Source organism: Panthera uncia, chromosome A2 (genome assembly GCF_023721935.1).
Source record: "Panthera uncia isolate 11264 chromosome A2, Puncia_PCG_1.0, whole genome shotgun sequence".
Lineage (NCBI taxonomy): Eukaryota > Metazoa > Chordata > Mammalia > Carnivora > Felidae > Panthera > Panthera uncia.
This window is the reverse complement of record NC_064816.1, coordinates 74,949,041-74,970,271: the sequence shown is the minus strand read 5'-3', so window position 1 is coordinate 74,970,271 and position 21,231 is coordinate 74,949,041. Positions and strand designations below refer to the sequence as shown.

At 40.5% G+C, this 21,231-nt stretch overlaps 1 protein-coding gene across 1 annotated transcript in view; it reads right to left on the bottom strand.

The window, feature by feature from the left end:
- The window catches only part of NAMPT (nicotinamide phosphoribosyltransferase), a 37,413-nt gene extending 34,442 nt beyond the window's left edge, over window positions 1–2,971 (bottom strand). Inside the window, exon 1 of the mRNA XM_049642804.1 lies at window positions 2,666–2,971. Coding sequence (XP_049498761.1) covers window positions 2,666–2,722 — 57 coding nt within the window. The 5' untranslated portion in view covers window positions 2,723–2,971. The remainder of the gene's footprint in view (window positions 1–2,665) is intronic.
- Window positions 2,972–21,231: the final 18,260 nt, after the last annotated feature.

The following is a 21,231-nucleotide window of genomic DNA, read 5'->3' as shown; positions in this document are numbered from 1 at the left end:
GAAGATGTGGAGATAAAGGAACACTTTTGCATTGTTGGTAGAAATGCAAACTGGTGCAGCCAATCTGGAAAACAGTATGGAGATTCCTCAAAAAGTTAAAAATACAACTACCTTACGATCCAGTAATTTTACTACTGGGTACTTACCCCCAAAACACAAAAACACTAATTCAAAGGGATACATACACCCCTATATTTATAGCAGCATTATTTACAATAGCCAAGATATGGAAGCAGCCCAACTGTTCCTCCACTGAGGAATAAAGAAGAGGTGGTGTGTGTGCGTGTGTACATATATATGTATACATACATATATGTGTATATATGTGTATATACACACACACACAATGGATTATTCAGCCATGAAAAAGAATGAAATATTGCCATTTGTGAAGACATGGATGGAACTAGAGAGTATAATGCTAAGTGAACTAGTCAAAGACAAATATCATGATTTCACACATATGTGGAATTTAAGAAACAAAACAAATGAGCAAAGGAGAAAATAAAGACAGACAAACCAAAAAACAGACTCTTAATTATGGAGTACAAACATGGTTACCAAGGGGGAGGTAGGCGGGGGGGATGTGTTAAATAGGTGATGGGGATTAAGGAAGGCACTTGTGATGAGCACTGGGTGATGAGCACTGGGTGATGGAATCACTATATTGTACACCTGAAATGAATACTACACTGTATGTTCAATAGCTGAAATTAAAATAAAAACTTAAAAACATATAAAAAACAAATAGGCTTCATATTAGAGAATAAAATATACCAGTCTGATTTGAAAACGGGCAGGAATAAGCTATTAAAGAGATACAAATTTTACTAGTGCATTAGGTATGCCCTGCTAGATTAGAAAACTTTATGGTAATTCATTCTAATTAAAAGCATCCCAGAAAACTGATGTTAAGGTAATTTTACATTCCTTACGTATAATGGCTCGAGGAACCACGAACTAAAGGAATTTACACTCATTTTGTTTTTAAAAGTTAGACCCATCAACTATTTCCCATTTTCAATCAAATCATAAATTACCACATTATAAAAATTGGAAATCATTTTAAAGACTTAGGAAAAAAATTGGGTGAAAAAATTTAATTAAGAGAAAACTATGAATGAGACCATTCTAAAATCACTACTGAAGATACTCAAAATGCTAGGACCTAAGACAAGAGAAGGTTTTAAGGCTTAGAAAACCATAGTTGATAATACTTTGATCTCCTTACAATGGTGTAGATTTCCACTTTAAAATTCAATTTAAAAGTCCACTTGTTAAGGAAACTTGGCTCTGTTTTAAGTAACTACCCGTCTAAATTATCGTTAGTAGAATCTTAAACTCCTGGGAAGAAATGAACAAAACAGAACTTAAGTAAAACGGGATTCTCCAAAATACTTTGTCCAATTAAATTTAAGGAAAGAAACAAAAAGCAAAACCTCACAACAAAACCCAAAAATATGCTTTCCCTTTGTATTTCAAACCACCACACTGTCAAGTAAAAACTGAACTTTATTTTGTTCAAGTGGGTTTTCTGGCCTGACATTTCATCTTTTAAGTGTGTTGGCCAACAAAGCTTTAGCAAAGTATAGTTCAGTTTACTTCATGTAATTTGGAAACTAGGGGGAAAAACTTTGCCACATTTTCCTTTAATCATTCTTTCCTTTACTAATTTGTGTGGGTTTCAAACAAACTTAATGGGGCAGCAATACACTGAAGTGTCCAATAGGCATATTAACACAATGTTGTGTTGTGCCACTCCTCTAAGTTCTCCAGGGTTAAAACTACAGTTCATTTAACTCGTGATTCACATTCCTTTTCACAGAAATCCTGTAGTGACCCTAATGGAGTAAGGGCAGGGGATCGGCCTTTACAACAGGGATAAGGAGCACGAGTGATCCCCAGGAGCAAACGAGTTTGAAACGGAGCCCAGTGGAGTGGGACGAGGGAATCCAGCATGTTTCCCGAGGGCAGATAGGTGTCCTCCACACCCCGGCCACAGGCAGAGGAACGTGGCTGGCTGCTGCGGCACCCCTACTAGCACCTCTACTAGGTCCTCGCCCACCTCCTCCTCGGGAAGGGACGTACCTGCTCAGCAAGGGCGGGGAAGTGCACTCGATTCAGCTTGGCGGGGAAAACCCACTTCTCAAACCCCACTCCCTTTCTCAAGGGCCGAGCCCCAGGAGCCGTTACCTAACTGACCCGCTCTCCTCGGCAGAGCCCTCGCCCAGGCCGGCCCAATCCGACCTGGCCAAGGCCAAAAGGCCGAGCTCCTGGGGAAAGCGTGCGCTCGGCCGGTGACGCCCAAGCCTCCCGGGCCCCGACCCCGCCACAACCGCCTGAGCCCCGAGCCCCGAGCCCAGCGGCGGGCAGGCGGGCTGCGCCGGCTGGGGCCCGCCTCAGCCCCTCGCCGCGCCCCCCCCAACCACGCACCCCAAAGCCCCGCCTCCTGCCGTCCATCCCTCCATCCCTCCTCCATCCACCTCCTCCCCACTGCGGCGCCAGCTTCACCTGCCTCATCCGGCCGCCGCCACTCGCCCGCTTCTTCCCTCGGGCTCGCGCAGCGCCACGACCCCAGACCGGCCGCCCCCCGCCCCACAGCCCCGCGCTCGTCCCGAACGCGCCCTCTCTTCCCCCTTCACCTGCCCCCGCCCCGAACCTCTACCTTGTAGGAGTCAGTAGCTAGGAGGATGTTGAAATCGGCGTCTGCCGCAGCATTCATCTCGGGCGGGAGTGTGCGGGCCACGCGCCGCGAGCTGCCCAGCGCGGCGGCGAGGAAGGAGAAAAATGGGCTTCACCGCGCTCCGTTGCTTAAGTCACCGCTCGGCCGGAGGGGCGGGGGAGAAGAGGGGGGGAAGCGGAGTGGGGAGGAGGGGCCACAGGAGGGCGGGCCCGGGAGCCGTGACGCGGCGGGGGGTGGTGGCGGCGGCAGCTCTCGAGCTCTCAGCCCAGGGACTCCGACCGACTCCTCACCTCGGCTCACCGCCCCCGCCCCATCATCCCGGAGCAGAGGCGAGGGGCGGGGCGCGGCCGCGCGTGCGCAACGCGCGGGGGGGGGGGGCGGGGCGGGGCGGAGAGGACGTGAGGCACGCGCTCTTTTTCCCGCACGCTGGCTCCGGGAAACCGGAGGCTGCCGGGCAGTCCCGGTCGGGGATTTGTGTTCCTGCTTCGGTTTCATTTCCCGGCGGGACGGTGAGGGGCGGGGGAGGGGTAATTCCCAGCCTCGCTCCTTCTGCGATTAGCCGGTTCGCCCGCCGCGTGACACCTTCCCGTCCTACCCAGTCCTGGCCCGTTTTCTGAGTCCTCCAGAAGTCACGCCACCCGGCTGGGGGCCGAGGAGCCTCCCTCTGCCGCTCTCCCCATCCCCCCCCGTGCAGTTACTTACCTTTGTCTCCGGCTGGGATTGAAAAGCGAACCTTTTGCCTCCATCCCTCTTGTCCCTCCTGGTCCTTCTAACCCACTCTTTAAAATCGGAAGATCTGCGGTGAGGAATAAGGTCTGAGGGGCCCCTTTACTCTGCCACATCGACTCCGCTTTCCTCCGACTGTGTGGCTGAGCTCTTTGATCCTTTGAATGATGTTTTGATATTTTCCCAGAGAAAATACCCTGCGCGGGAAGGCGGGGGTTGAATTCAGTCCTCACATCTAATGAAAGTACAAGGCCTGATTGAATCTAATAGTGCCCAGAAGTAAACGACAACGGGCCAAGATTTTGACACGGTGCAAAACTGACTTTCATCATTGTTAGAATCGTTAAATCTTGGGAAATGGTTTGGCAACCTCCAAATAAGAAGCAAGGGAAACGACGTCAGATGACTTCATCTAAGTACAGACCATCCACTTGCGCAGTTCCTATACGTGGTTGCATTTTTACGTGAAACAGATTTCCTTTGTCCACATGGTCAGTAGCTGGTGCTGCCTTTTTTTTTTTTTTTTTTTTTTAGTTGTAAGATTTAGGTTTTACAAGATACAAGTAGCCATGGAGGGGACGGTTCAGTGAAAACTGGCAGGGACTTAACAGACTATTTTTCAAGTTAGTGAAAATCTCTCATTTTATCTGCAGAGTGGGGTGGAAACGGGTACATTGTGAATGGAGAAATTCATCACAAGAAAACGGAGACCTCTTCAATTAATAGCAACTTCGGTCTAGACTATGGTCTTGGAGTAAGTACAGGTTCTGGACAGTCACCTTCATGTATGGAGTCCGTACAGGCAAAGATCATGGAAGTGGTGAGATACCAAGGTAGTGACAATACACTCACCAGAGTAGTAAATAATAACACATTTAGAGTAATTTTCAGCAAAAAGGTTGAAAACAAAAGAGGCTTTTTTTTGGTTGACTGTGTTTACTGGGGAAAATAACTTGTTAAAACATTTAAGTGAATTATTTAAAATTTTTTTATTTTGGGAAATTTTAAGTCATGCAGTGTGATTCAAAGAAGGAAGATGATCCTGTATGCCTCTCTTAATTTGGTGCTTGTTTCTTCATTTTAAAATTTCCATAACCTACTTTACTTAAATGACAAATTTTTTTGGCTTTGCTTCCTGGAATCCATGTATGTATAACTGACCATTGTTCTATGCTGCCTTACACAGGAAAAAAATAGGGTTCTGATTACAAAATGGGCTTTGTTTATGGTAGCATTTTTTTAAGGCAAAATAAAATTTGATCTTACAGTCTTGGTGTTGTATTTGCACTGTTAAGGTGAAAAAGTTTAATATCAGGACAAGCAAAAATGTTAGTATTTCATTGACATTGCTTGTTAAATGTAGAAAGTCACAAGGCCTACACACATTATCAGTGACTTAAACCATCAACGCCATCTCCAGAGGAAAAGAAGATATGTTAGCAACAGAAAATCACCATTTTTCTAAGACAGAATCAGGCACACTGTATGTAACTACCTACATGCTTAATGCAGGACCAATTTTGAATTAATTGGGGTTTAGAACCATGAAATTATTACCAAATACAAAGTTTAGATTTCGTTTTGAAATAGCCTCCCTTGAAAGACAGTTTAACAGCTAGCATTTAGTATGTTTATCTAGTAGCATGTAAAAGTTTCTGAGAAACTGTTCTCGTGAGTACCCACACATGACAAATAATGTCAATACAAAGACTCATTTGGGCCCCTTCACTTTATTCCAAGCCCTGGATTAATCTACCATTCCTACCAAATAGCCAGTCAAGCAGGGTGAATTGGGCATCCAGCTCCTTATTTGTATCCCTCAGAGTGCTATGAAAGTTTGCCACTCATACATTTGATCAGGCAAAGTGGGTGTTACTACATCACTTCTGTTGCCCCACACTCTTCCAGACAGACTTTGGCACATGTTTGTATTTAAAGGTTGCCTCAGATATTCCGGTCTGACCACATTTCACTTCAGTAAGAAACACTGTCAAAACAAAAACAAAACAAAAACAGGAAAAAAAAAAAAAAAAAAAAAGTAAACCCCAAACAGAGAAGTAGGTCTGGGATTCACCCATCTGCAACTCCTGACAATGGTCCTATCCATCACCCTTTATAATTTCCTCTAGCTTTACCAAGCATCAACAGTTGTCACAAAGACAAAAAGAAAACCTTTTTAATTAAACAGAAGTTCATTCAAATTTGCATGGCCCTTTGGGGACCATCCAGAGTTGTGATTTCCCAAGGAAAAGGACTCATCTACAGAAAGATGTGGGTCTTCGTGGATCTGATTATCAGTGCTGCTGACCCTTTAATGACTCAGTCTGCTGGGTTCACTGCAGTCACACAGAGACACCCAGAAAACTGCTGAGTCTTCTGAAAGTACAGAAGTGATAGAGTAAGTGTAACCCACATACAGGAAGGATTAGCACACATACATGGATTGTGCACAGTCATTCCATTGCAAATGTCCTGTGGTCTGCTACACCCACTATGTACCTGGGCAATGCTGGGTTGATCATCCATCTGATGTTAAACCCTCCACATGTCATATCCTGCAAGAAGTTTCCCAATCTATGTATGCTGCATCAATTTCCCCATCTTTATTAGTTGTGTTTTTGTTTCCTATTATATCCAAACATACATTTTTCTAATCCCAAACAAATAAAGTGGGAAATAATGGTAAAGAGCAAAAATAAAAAGGTTTGATTCATCTGTAGAAGTAAGGCAGGGGCGCCTGGGTGGCTCAGTCATGTAAGCACCCAACCCTTGATTTTGGCTCAAGTCATGATCTCATGATTCCTGGGATTAAGCCCCACTGACAGCATGGAGCCTGCTTGGGATTCTCTCTATCAAAATAAATAAAATAAACTTAAAAAAAATAAAGTAAGGCAAATGTGCATATGTTATGATGCTATGTATGGGGATTTGGGGGTCATAATTATTTATGCATTTTCCTGATGGTCACCTTAGGACTCAATGGCCAAAATCAATGACGGAGAGAAAGACCATTAGAACTATAAAAACTGTCAAGATTTTTTATTGCAGTGTTTTCCTAAGTGTGGTTTGCTTATCACTGATGGCATATGATGTGTGTCAGAGGTACTCAGATAAATGTTTCTCATTTCAGTAAGTATGTGTTTATTTCTAGTGGATTTTAGAAAAGTATAACTGGCATTTAAGACTCAATTTTTCTTGGAAATTAATACTTAGGATGAAGCCACAGCAAGGGATACTCAGACTGGTGAAACTTACTATTTTCCTTGCCTTTCCTATCTTATGTCTGAGGATTTTCATAACCTTGATGTAAGACTAGTTTTCTTTTTTCTTTTTCAAGTTTATTTATTTATTTTGAGGGGGTGGCAGGGAGAGAGAGAGAGAGAGAGAGAGAGAGGGGGAGAATCCCAAGCAGGCTCCACGCTGTCAGCACAGAGCCTCACTTGGGGCTTGATCTCATGAACTGCAAGATCATGACCTGAGCCATCCAGGTGCCCCCAGACTGGTTTTGTTGCCTTTTTCTATCTTTATCCAGGGGTATTAATCATACTATCCTGGGGCCAACTTCAGGCCCAAAGATCTTTTCCCTATTTTTCAGAGGAGAGAAAGGGGCTCTTCATGCACAGAGAAATCCTTATGGCCTTCTCTGAAATTCAGCATTCCGAGTTGGGCACATGGACTGGATTTCCCACAGATACTTCATGCTATAAGCTACATATAAGGATATGAATCTGCTCTTCAAATTCATCCAAACTCAGTAAGAATGAACACAAGTATCACCCCCAAAAGTGAGCAGTATGTCTGTATATACTACTCAGTTAAAATAATCCAATTTAATTAAAGCTCGTGGTGCTTGCCAAGGCTTTTTAAGTGTTCTTTTTAAGTGTTTGCTGAGCCACACCTATGATACTATAGGCACTCACATAAAAATGGTTCTAGATTTTGTTTTGTTTCTTGAGGGCACACCAACCTTGCAGAACAATCAAGAACTTGTAAAACAAACAAAATGGTTTAGGACTTACAATCTTCTCTTTCCTTCCAAATTATCCCAGCTCTTCCCTTCTTAAGGTTTCAAAGAGACTCACTTCAATACATTGATTACTCTTGGATTTGGGAGTCATTCTCTCTGCTCTTTGCTCTGGTTGATGGTGGGCTCTTCTAGCCCACTTGTCATCACTCTGTAGCCACATGTCCTGAACTTGTGCTCAGATGGTGGCTTTGTACCTCTGTAAATTGTAGTGTTGGGTAAGGCTCTTGGACCACCAGTGATTACAGCTCATCATACACCCTTAAAAAGAATTCTGGCTTGTGTAGTTCTCTCAGATACTTGGGACAACTTCTCAAGGGCTTACCTAGAGGATATTGGAGTGTACCATCCTGCTTGTTGTTTTTTTTTTTTAAGTTTATTTATTTGTTCTGAAAGAGAGAGTATAAGTGGAGGAGGGGCAGAGAGAGAGGGAGAGAGAGAATTCCAAGCAGGCTCCACACTGTCAGCTCAGAGCCTGATGTGGGGCTCAAACTCACACCATGAGATCATAACCTGATCCAAAAGTTGGATGCTTAACTGACTGAACCACCCAGGCACCCCTATGTATCATCCTGTTTTAATAAAAAGGTCTCCCTCACTTTTCTCAGATAGAATGCTTTTGATTCCAGGTATCACAACTGCTATTAAAAGTAGCTTAAGGAATAGGGGTTTAATTTCATCCACAGAAGGGAGTCTCAAGGTAGGTTTTTCTAGGGTGGGTCCAGTAACTCAAAGATATCAAGATTCTTGCTCTTTTCCATTTTCTCCCCTCTGTGACCTTCCATGTACTGAATATGTGTCTTTGTCACACACATCAAAAGGTGACTGCTCCAGGTCTATCACGACCTCACACAAGAACATGCAGGAGCAAGGAAAGAAAGTAGGCTTTTGTTATGAACGCATCTCTCTCTGTATTAGATGTGAAAACCTCTCCAAGAGGCCCCAGCAGACTTCCCTTGGGCCCTCCTGGTCACAGTGGGAGGTTTGCCCATGACCTAGCTGTGAAGGAGGATGAAACAGTGAGTGCTGGCCTACTCCGTTTGTGGAAACGAGACGAAAGCTTCACCTGTAAGAAAGAAGGGGGTTAGGAATGTCTGCTGCTCGGGAAGCATCAGTGATTACCAGCTAGGAGCCCAGATACCTCAGAGGTCTGTCTCAGAGTGAATTGATTCTCTGTCTCCATAAAGGAATCTCCCCCGAGATTTGGCCTCTTAGGTCTCTTTGTTACCAGGTAAATAACCTCCTCATTTCTGGGACTCCAGAACCACCCTCCAGAACATGCAAAATGAGTCCTGTCTCTGCCACTTATCTTCCTCTGCCACCTTCCTTCCAGGCCCCTGCCCCTGGTTTTGCTGCAGTAAAGCAACAAAAGGTGATGTGCACTCCTTATGCAGGCTCAGGAAAATGTGTGCGGGCTAGCAAACATGTTCACACTTTTTTTCTAGCGCAATCTTTAAAATCCCTGAGGAAGCACAAGATATCGACTTATTCTCAGAGACATTTATTCAACTAGTTTCACTGTAATCTTACACCATGTGCCCACTGTATCATTACACTGAATCTAACACAGTATTGGCTCTCATGTTGTCAATCACAGTTTTTAAGCACCATCTAGATACATTTTCGTGTATTAATGCTCAAACTTTTAAAAATTAATAGGATCTTCTGTTCAAAAAATTATTATCACTGCCCTCCCAAAGCACCTAATTCCACAGAGCACTATTCTAGCTGGGAAATAAACAAAACAGTGTAACACATTTTACGCAGAGGTTTAATATTAAACATAGGAAAGTAACAGATTGATTTAAAAATTCATAATTTTCACTGACAAAGAGGGAGACCAAGCTCAAGATGGGCTCAAAGGGATGGTTGCCTCTCAGAAAGGCCTTTATTGAATTCTATCCTTTCATGAGCACCTCCTACGCTTAAGATCTTCTTGGACCTACAAGGATTTAAATGATACAAACTCTGCCCTCTAGAGGCAAACAATTTTATGGGGAAACCCAAGAATCAGTTTTCCCGCCTTCATGTCCCCTCAGAAATGGTGTACATTAGCCTTGCTCTGCTGACCTCCCACCTCGAATCACTTGCTGCTCCTACAGCTCGAACTGTAGCCTTCTGAGTGATGGGGCCCCGTCTACAAGGACCACCGCGGAAGGCAGAGAAACATGGGACAGGCTTTACCTTTTTAAAAGCACGTCCCTTGTTAGAGCACATTATTCCATACAGAGTCTATTAGGATGCAGTCAGACTTATCTGGCTGCGTGAGAAACTAAGAGAAACAGTGCCCTAAATAAGATTTAAGTTTACTTCTTTCTCTGGGAATAAGCAGTGCAGAAATGATAAAATGCCTTTGGAATTCATGCTCTTTCTCTGTGCTCCTGCTTTGCTATCTTCAATGCAAGGTTCTGATCCTGTGGTCTAAATCGGCTACTCCAACACTGGTCATCAACTTGGCCTCAGTTTGGCTGCTGGGGGCACCTGGGTTGCTCAGTCGGTTAAGTGTCCGACTCTTGATTTCAGTTTGGGTCATGATTTTACGGTATGTGCGTTCAAGACCCACACGGGCTTTGCACTGACCTTGTGGAGCGTGCTTGAGATTCTCTGTCTCCCCTCTCTCTCTCAAAAATAAATGAACATTGAAAAAAAATATGGCTGCTGTATGCAGAAGAGACTAGACAGGATACGAGAGTAAGTGTGGAAAGCAGCTAAGTGACCATTGCAGTCCACGTGAGAGACTGGACTTGGATTAAGAGGGTTGGATTAAGAGGGCAGTAGTGGAAAGAGGATAAAAGATCAGAGATATTTGGAAAGTTAACAGGACTTGCTGAGAAATATGGTGTGTGGGAGAGTAGGAGGAGATTCATTAGGACTAGATGGAGAAGAGTGGAATCAATGATTCTTCTTAGGTTTTGACTTTAACTACAGGGTGGTCTCATTACACGAGTTGTGGACAACTTTGGAAAGAGATTTAGTGGATCAAATTAAAAGCTCAATTTGGGCAGTTTAAGCTTGGGATTTATATTAGACAATTATAAGATTACCTGCTTGCCTACTGAGTTTTTGATTATTTGGATTTCTCCTTCCTATGTCCTGGTTAAATGGATACCTGGTCCCAAATGCTTCCAAATTTAGGAATAAATTTGTGCCCCTATCATTTCCTCTGTTTTGTTTGTTTTTTTTAAACAATTTCCTTGTTATTTGTTTTCAGACCAGTCTTTGTAATTCTCACTTTCTCAAGCTCCATTCTGCCCAGGTCTGGTTTTCTGTCTCCAGAGTGAACTCAGACCCCGTATCACAGGATACCTTGGGACTACAAAAATCAAGTCTACACACATGAAGTTGTTGGGGACAGACAAATCTTTTTTTTTTTTTTTTCAAATGAAACAAGGTGTTGGAAATTTTAATCTTGTATAATTTTCTTCCTTTGTTGCCCATTTTAGTGGGCATAAGCAAAGAAATAAAATACGTATTAAGAAATGGCCAAATACTAAACAGATATTAGCAAGTTGGATATTTATTATTGATATTTTCTTATTTGGAGAGTAAATACCTATTGCAAATGAAGAAGAAGCACCAAAGAGGTCATTATGTTCTTCAGATAAAAAATGTCTTTAGGGTATCTTCATGGTCCTAGAGCTGGACCAGAAATAGTTCCATCAATTGCTTGCTCAATGCTGATTAAGCTATAAAGACTTGTGAAACACCAACCAAGCTCACAAGAAACTTCAAGTTTGGTTGCTTTAAGGGAAAATTTAATAAATTGCAATGTGAAATAAACCTGACCTGAAATTGGGATTCCACTATCTGTATATAGCAGTTACTCCCTGAAAAACTGTTTACATATTAATACTTTGGTTGGTAGATACAGAATAAGACACAGAGTGTTAGATGCTCTCAAAAGACATCTTCATTAAACCATTTAAGTCTGGAAAATTAGCTTTCTTCATTCTGGCAATAAGTTCAAGGTTATTAGGGCTGTCTTCTAGAATCAAAGCACCTCCTGGATAGTATCAGAAAACAGTGCAAATTCCACAGGTACCATTTCAGTGTGCCAGGCAAGTTACAGTGCAATTGGAGAGGGGGAACGGTTTCCTTTTACATCAGTGACATATGAACCATGTCTTCTTGACACAGGAATCAACCGTTTTCCAAATCAAGCAACACATTTGTAAGCTGTCTCTTCAGCTTTTGGTGTTATGATTATATTTCTTTCTGTTTTCACTTTCAGATGATTTTTTTTCTCCGTATGCTATCCCCATATTCTGGATATTTTTGTGTAGTCCTTCATGTGCCAACAATATTCAAGTTTTAAGAATGACTTTAAAGCTCTGTGCCAGATTACGTTTACTGAAAATTCACAAGATTCTTCACAATGAAATTATACAAAATAATTACTGACATGTATGAATCTAATGAAGTGTGAGGACTTACATAATTTGGAAAGCAAAAATGGGCATAAATGCTCCATGGGTTCCAAAGTCTAATTGGTATATAGATATATGTTAAAAATCAAAGAAGAAGGAAATTTATACAGATTATATTTATTCATTCCAATTATTTTTACACATTTAGAAGTTTGTATAATTTTTATCATGTGATAAATGCTGGGCTGACAGAGATATAAAGGTGGTGAACTGGAAATTTATGCAATAAATTTGATCTATATAATTTGTTGATCATTTGTGCATTATTTTGTAATTTGTAATTAAAATTTTTTTTAAATGTTTATTTTTGAGAGAGAGATAGAGTGCAAATGGGGGAGGGGCAGAGAGAAAGGGAGACACAGAATCCAAAGCAGGCTCCAGGCTCCAAGATGTCAGCACAGAGCCCGACACAGGGCTCGAAACCACACACTGTGAGATCATGACCTAGGCTGAAGTTGGATGCTCAGCCGACACAGCCCAGGCGCCCCTTAATTTTTAATTTTTTAAATTAAGCAACTATTACAGGAAATCAGTAGGGCAATGGTGGCTTTGAACAACACATTACACCAGATGGACTTAACACATATAGAGAACATTTCGTACCAAACAACATAATCCTCATTTTTTACAAGTACACAGGGAATATTCTCCATGATAGGTGATATATTAAGCCACAAAACAAGTCTTAATAAATTCAAAAAGATTGAAATCTTATCAAACATCTTTTCCAATCATAGGGATACAAAACTAGAAATCAATTACAATTAAAAAACCTAAAAAACCTCATAAACATAGAGAGGCTAAACAACAAATGGGTCAATGAAGAAATCAAAAAAGAAATAAAATATACCTGAAGACAAATGAAAATGAAAGCACAAATGTTCCAAAAACTTTGGGATTCAATAGAAGCAATTTTAAGAGGAAAGTTTATAGTGACACAGGCCTACCTCAAGAAACAAGAAAAAAATCTCAAACAATCTATCATATACTGAAAGAAAATAGAAAAAAAAAAAAAGAATAAACAAACCTACAGTTAGTAGAAGGAAAGAAATACTAAAGATCAGAAATACTAAATAAATAAATGAAATATAGACAAAAATATCAATGAAACTAAGAGATGATTCTTTGAAAAAGTAAACAAAATTGATATATCTTTAGTGAGATTCATCAAGAAAAAAGAGAGGACTTAAATAAAATCAGAAAAAGAGATAAGGCACAATTCATAGCATAAAAATATAAAGGATTATGAGACTACTATGAAAAATTATATGCCAACAAATTGGACAACTCAGAAGAAATGGATAAAGTTCTAGAAACATACAATCTTCCAAGATTGAATCAGGAAAATAGAAAATCTGAACAAATGGATAACTAGTAATGAAATCAAATTGGTAATTGAAATACTATCAACAAACAAAAGTCCAATACCAGATGGCTTTACAGGTAAACTCTACCAAACATTTAAAGAAGAGTTAATACTTATCCTTCTCAAACTATTCCAAAACACTGAAAGGGAGGGATGCTTTCAAACTGATTCTGAGGCCAGCATAACCCTGTTACCAAAACCACACAGATAGTACTAAAAGAGAAAATGAGAGGCCAATATCCTTGATGAACATAGCGGCAAAAGTACTCAATATTTACAATATTGGGACACCAAATTCAATAATACATTAGAAGGATCATTCAGTAAAATCAGGTGGGATTTGTTCCAGGGATGCAAGAATGGTTCAATATCCTCAAATCAAAAATGTGATAAGCCACATGAATAAAATGAATGATTAAAATCACATTATCATCTCATTGATGCATAAAAACCACTTGACAAAATTAAGCATCCATTCATGATAAAAATTTCAACAACCTTGGTATAGAGGGAACATACCTCAACATAATAAAGGCCGTATATGACAAACTCATAGATAACATCATATTCAATGGTGAAAAGCTGAAATTTTTTCCTCTAAGATCAGGAACAAGACAAGGATGTCTACTCTCATCACTTTTATTCAACATAGTACTGGAAATCCTAGTCAGGCAATCAGACAATGAAAAGAGATAAAAGTCACCCAAAGTGCTAAGGAAGAAGTAAAACTGTCACTGCTTGCAGATGATGTGATATTATATATAGATAACCATAAAAAGTCCAACAAAAAGCTATTAGAAGTAATAAAAGAATTCGGTAAAGTTGAAGGTTACAAAATCAACATACAAATCTTTTGTATTTCTATATACTAATAACAAACTAGTGGAAAGAAAAGTAAGGAAAACAATCCCATTTACAATTGCACCAAAAACAACACCTAGGAATAAATTTGAGCAAAGAGGTCAAAGACCTATACTCTAAAAACTATAACACACCGATGAAAGAAATGGAAGAAGACACACATGAATGAAAAGATATTCCATGCTCATGGACTGGAAAAATTAATATTGTTAAAATGTCCATGCTACTCAAAGCAAATATACATTCAATTCAATCCCTATCAAAATACCAATAGAATTTTTCACAGAACTAAAACAAATACCCCTAAACTTTGTATGGAGCCACAAAGGACATGAAGAGCCAAAGTAACCTTGAGAGAGAAAAAAGCCTGGTGGCATCACAATTCCAGATTTCAAGCTATACTACCAAGCTGTAGTATCAAAACATCAAAACAGTATGGTATTGGCACAGAAATAGATGCACAGATTAATGGAACAAAACAGAGAGCCCCAAATAAGCCCACACTTATATGGTCAATTAACCTATGACAATGGAGGTAAGAATATGCAACAGGAAAAAGACAGTCTCTTCAACAAATGGTGCTGGGAAAACTGGACAGCCACAAGTAAAAGAATGAAACTGGACCACTTTCTTACACAATACACAAAATATAAATTCAAAATGGATTAAAGACTTAAGTGTTAGATCTGAAACCATAAAACTCCCAGAAGAAAATTTAGGCAGTTATCTCTCGGACATCAGTCTTAGAAATATTTTTCTGGATCTGTCTCCTAAGGTAAAGAAAACAAAAGCGAAAATAAACCATGGGGACTACACAACCAAAAAAGCTCTTGCACAGTGAAGGAAACTATAAGCAAAATGAAAAGGCAGCCTACTGAATGGGAGAAGATATTTGCAAATGATATGTACATCTGATAAGGGGTTAATAACCAAAATATATAAAGAACTCATATAACTCAACACCATAAAACAATCTGATTTAAAAATGGGCAGAGGACCTGAATAAATATTTTCCCAAAAAGACATTTAGATGGCCAAGAGATACATAAAAAGATGCTCAACATCACTAATCCTGAAGGAAATGCAAATCAAAACCGTAATGAGCTATAACCCTCACCTGTCAGAATGGATACTTCTTGTCAAAGAGACAAGAAGTAACAAGTGTTGGCAAAGATATGGAGAAAAGGGAACCTTTGTGCATCATTGATGGGAATGTAAATTGGTGCAGCCACTGTGGAAAATAGTAAGGAAATTCCTCAAAAAATAAAAAATAGAGGGGTGTCTGGGTGGCTCAGTTGGTTGAGCATCTGACTCTTGATTTGGGCTCAGGCCATGATTCCAGGGTTGTACAATCAAGACCCACATCGGGCTCTGTGCTGAGCATGGAACCTGCTTAAGATTTTCTCTCCCTCTTCCCCTCTCCCCTCCTCTCTCTCTCTCTCTCTCTAAAATGAGAAAATAAAAAAAAAATATATAAGGTATTATATGTCAACTATTCTTTAATTAAAAATAATATGTTATATACAAAATAGAACCTTGGGCTCTGTCTTATACCCTAGGGAGTGGAGCAGGTGCCCACCTTTCTTGCCTCTTCTTGCTCTGCCCTCTTTCAAGTAAGAGATAGTGTCACATACACCCCGCACCCCCCCACCCCCCCATCTTCACCTCTGCTGAGTTTTGCTCCCTTCACTGTCCTTCACTGCTCAGTTGCATTGGCCTGTGCTGGGCCTGAGAACTTCCCACCGTCCATGACAGGAGTATTCAACACATAGATTATCTTGAATATTTATAGAATTCAGGACAATATTGGGTAAAAAGTTTAAGTTGATTTTTTTGAGTATAGTTGAGACACCTTAGTTTCAGGTGTACAATTCAGGGATTTGACAAGTCTATACATTATGCTGTGTTCACTACCACAGTATAGTTACCATCTGTTCTGTTATATTGTAAATTGATTTTTATGTTCTGGTTTGCTATACATTTCTGTTTTTAAACATGAATGGGTATTGACTCTTCTAAAATACTTTTTTGGTAGCTAATGAAATGGCTTTTTTTTTAAGTTTTTTTTTTCAGTTTATTTATTTATTTTGAGAGAGAGAGAGAGAGACAGAGAGAGAATGTGAGCCAGTGGAGGAGAGGCAGAGAGAGAGGGAGAGAGAGGATCCCAAGCAGACTTCATGCTGTGAGCACAGAGCCTGACTTGGGACTCGATCTCACGACTGTGAGATCATGACCTGAGCCAAAATCAAGAGTTGGGTGCTTAACCATTAAGCCACCCAGGTGCCCCTGAAATGTCTTTTTCTTTTAATCTTTCAGTGTGGTAAATTATATAGAATGATTTCCTAATATTGAGCTGACTTTGTTTACCTGGAGTAAACTTTACTTACTCATGTGTTATTCTTTAATATATTGCTATATTCAATTTGTTAGTATTGCAATTTGTTAATATTACACCTAAAGTCGGTTCAGGAATAGTATTAGCCTAGAGTTGTATATTTTAATACTATATCCTTGTGTGGTTTTATTTTTATTGATGTTTTTAAATTTGTTTATTTTTGAGAGACAGAGCGAGCAGGGGAGAGGCAGAGAGAGAGGGAGACAGAATCCCAAGCAGAACCTGCACTGTCAGCGTAGAGCCCAACGTGGGGCTTGAACTCATGAACCATGAGATCATGACCCAAGCCATATCAAGAGTTGGACGCTTAACAGACTGAGCCACCTAGGTGCCCCTCCTTCTGTTGTTTTATTATTAGAGTTGTACTAACCTCAAAGAAGGCGTTGAGAAACTTTGCTTCTTTACCTATGTTCTGGAAAAGTTTATACAAGGTAACCGTTACTTGCTGGAATTCTTCAGTGAACAGATTTGACCTGGTGCATTTCTTTTGCTTGTTTCTTTCTTTTTAAACAACTTTTTAACTGTGAATTTCAAACATATGGAAAAATAGCATGACATTATAAAACATGATGCACACATCATCCATCTCCAACAACTGCCAGCTCAGGGTCAATCTTGGCAAATGTAACACTTTAAATACTATTTTGAAGAAAATCGTAGATACCATACCATTTTATGAGTAAGTATTTCAGTATAGATCTCTAAGAGAAAAATACTCTCTATTAAATTATAACCACGATACTGTTATCAACCAAAACATAATTCCTTAATATAATAAAACCAGTGCTCAAATTTCCAATTGTCTCATAAATCATAAACTCTTGTTCTATTTCTTTCAGTTTTTTTTTTAAAGAATCTATTATTGGGAGGTTTATCTTTCCAGATTAAATCTGTCAGCACCGCAGAGGATGTGGCAGAAAGTTATATACCATTTCCCAACTACCTTTTGGTCCAATTCCTAAAAGGTTCATAAATATGTCACTGGAAAATTTATTTATATTGATTTTTTTCCTCCTCTGAGTCCTTTTATATTTATTGCATTACATGAGGCATAGAATTAATATCTTTCTTTACCTCTTATTGCCTGCCTTGCACAATAAAACACCATTACCGACTTGTTTATTTATTCAGCATCTATTTTGTTTCAACTGATATGCCTGATGTTTGGGCTACACTGTGATAGAAACATTGAGGCTGTTTCTGCTCTCATGGAGTTTACAGTCAAGTTGGGAAGACAGAGGGGTCAAACATTGAATTATGAGCCATGAGAAGTGGTGGGAAAAGATGATACAAGAGGCTGAAATAATGTCTAAAAGATGGTCCTGACCTGGGCTGGTAGTTCTGGGAATGCCTCACTGAGAAAGTGATGTTTGAATTAAAATCTACAGGAAGGGAAAGAATTAACTAGGTAAACATGGGGAGAAGAAAGCATACTGGGGAGAGAAAAAACACTATGCAAATGCCTTGAGCAAGGACTAAGCATGGCATGCTCTGGGAACTGGAAGAAGGCCAAAGTGACCAGAGGTCTGAGAGTCACTCCCATGAGGGAAGAGCATTGAGAAATGAGGCTGGAAAAGGGGGACAGGGGTCACATTATACACAGAATGCAAATTTTGTTCCTGATCTTCAGAGCAATTGGAATTCATTGATAGGCTTTTAAGTTGGGAAATGGCATGCTCATATTTAGATTAAATTAAAGAGAAATCAATTCACCAACAAAGTAGACAACTGGATGGAGGATATGAGGTGGCCAGGTAAGAGGCTTTTACAATGGTCCAGGTGAGAGTTGAGGGTAGATTAAACTACGGTGGCAAGAGAGGAGATAAAAAGAAATTGACTGAGATATTCAGAAGGTAACACGAACAACTCTTTGTGATTGTTTGGACATGGAGGAGAAGCAAGTACCGGGTGGCTAGGACAACCCCTGAGCTTCTGACCTGCCCCGTTGATTGGAGTTCAGTGCCATTTACTGAAATATGAGACACCATAGATGAAGTGAATTGGTGGGATAGACGATGTGTTCAATTTGGAACTATCTGGGCTTCTGGGACCTGGATGTCTCTTTCCCTCCCCAGGTTAGACATTATCTCTTCAAATAAACTTTCTGCCCCTTTCTGCCTCTTTTCTTCTGGGACCTCTACAATGCAATGTTGGTCCACTTGATGTGGCTCCCTAAATCTCGTAAGCTATCTTTACCAGTTTTCATTCTTTTATCTTTTTGCTGCTCTGACTGGGTGAGTTCCTCTGCTCTGATCCTTTTTTCTGCTTCATTCAGTCTGCTGTAAAACCCTGCTAGTGTATTTTTCACTTCAGTTACCATATTATTCAGCTCTGTGACTGCTGTTTCATGCTTTTTTATAAACTCACTCTCTTGAAGTCCACGCTGTATTCATCCATTCTCCCAAGTTCAGTGAGCATATATATGACCACTACCTTAAACTCTTTACCACGTAGATTACTTATCTCCATTTTTAAAAAAAATTTTTTTTAACGTTTATTTATTTTTGAGACAGAGAGAGACAGAGCATGAACGGGGGAGGGTCAGAGAGAGGGAGACACAGAATCTGAAACAGGCTCCAGGCTCTGAGCTGTCAGCACAGAGCCCGACGCGGGGCCCGAACTCACGGACCGTGAGATCATGACCTGAGCCGAAGTCGGACGCTCAACCGACTGAGCCACCCAGGTGCCCCAATTTATCTCCATTTTATTATGTTTTTTTTTCCCCTGACATTTTGTCTTGTTCCTTTGTTTGGAACATATTCCTCTGTTTCCTCATTTTGCTTGACTTTCTGTGTTGGTTTATATGCATTAGATGAAATAGTCACCTCTCCTACTCTTGAAGGGCTGGCTGGCCTTGTGTCAGAGATGAAACTTAACATTCAACCCCACCTTAGCTTTTGGTTGTCTCTCAAGCCTTTATGATTGTCCAGGCAGCCTATTTTAGTTTTCATAGCTCCCAATAGTTGAGGGTGTGCCAAGACGAGTTAGTATCCCAAAGGGAGGATCTCAGCACCTAGACTCTGGCTTCCAATCAGGGCAGCAGCTTCTAAGGAATGAAAATACATATTATCTTATAGGACCACAAGTATAAGGCCCATGGCCACCAGAGCCAGCCTATCTGGAGGTATCTGCTGGTGGCAGTTGAAAATATCGGGGCTCCAGATGAGTATGAGTATATAAATTCCTTTCTGGGAGATACCAGTGAGCTTTAGTGGGGAGCATAAAGATAACATCTTCCAGCCTGTGTACCCCAAGCATAGCTCCATAGCCTCTAGAAATGCGCCAGATCTGAAGCCTGCCCTTAATGTCAAAACTCCAGGATAAACAAATAGGCTTCTTCCACAGAAAGACTGGGGGTGTGTTTTAGTCTGCTGCCCATGCAGAGCCATGGGAACTGTAGTCTGTCATGAATTGTCTCTCTGATTGTTACCATCCCATGGGACCCAGGAGTGCAAGTCTCCCTGGCTTGTAGAGCCAGTGATCAAGGGGCATCCCCTAGGTAACAGCTACAAACACTAGGTCACCAGATGTAAAAGCTGGGGCACCAGACATGAGTAGAAGTTCTCCTGTGGGGGATACTGGCACTCGAGCACAGCGGAAGTTGAGCATTAAGATGGTGCCCACCAGCTGGAATAAGGTGGAGGGAGCATGCAAAGATGGCATTTGCTGAGTAAAGAACGAATTTTCTAAAGGGAAAAAAGAAAGAAAAAGAAAAAAAGAATTTTAAAGAAAACAAACAAAAAAAAAAAAAAGAAAGAAAGAAAAAGAAAAAGGTGGTGTCTCCTGACTTTTTAGCAAGGCAGAAGGCAGCAGGAAGATGGCGCTCACTAGTTGCCATCCTTGGAGAGTAACTCCCAGGTCCCTACACCTCAGACCAACACTTTAAAATTAGCAAATGAGTCTCTCACATGAAGTCTGGGTGCTGTTCAAAGGGCTGCTACAATATGGGTGGACCTAGAGGGTATTCAGCTAAATTAAATGTGTCAGACAAATACCATATATTTCACTTATATGTGGAATCTAAAAAAAAACAGGACAAACAAACAAACCTTAGAAACAGACTCATAAATGGAGAAAAAACTGGTGGTTGCTTGCCAGGGTGGGAGAGTGGCAGATAGGCAAACTAGGTAAAGGGGATTAAGAGGTATACACTTCTAGTCATAAAATAAATAATTATCAGGGATAAGAAGTACAGCATAGGGAATACAGTCAATAATATTGCAGTAGCTTTGCGTGGTGGCAGATGGTAACTACACTTACTGTCATGACCATTTTGTGAATAACTGTGGAAATGCTATGTTGTACACCTGAAAGTAATATATCAACTATACTTTAATTAAGACAGATATCATATGTTTTCATTCACATGTGGAATTTGAGAAACTTAACAGAAGACCATGGCGGAAGGGAAGGGGAAAAAATAGTTTCAAACAGAGAGGGAGGCAAACCATAAGAGACTCTTAAATACAGAGGACAAACAGTGTTGATGGAGGGGGGCGGGGAAAATGGGTGATGGGCATTGAAGAGGTCACTTGTTGGGATGAGCACAGGGTGTTGTACGTAAGCGATGAATCACGGAAATCTACTTTTGAAACCAAGAGCACACTGTATACACTATGTTAGCTAACTTGACAATAAATTATATTTAGAGAAAATAAAATAAAATAAAAAACCAAAGTGTTATCCATAAAAAAAGATATATGATAATTAAGATTTGGGTGTGTTTGAGACTGCCTAAGAAGGTACAGT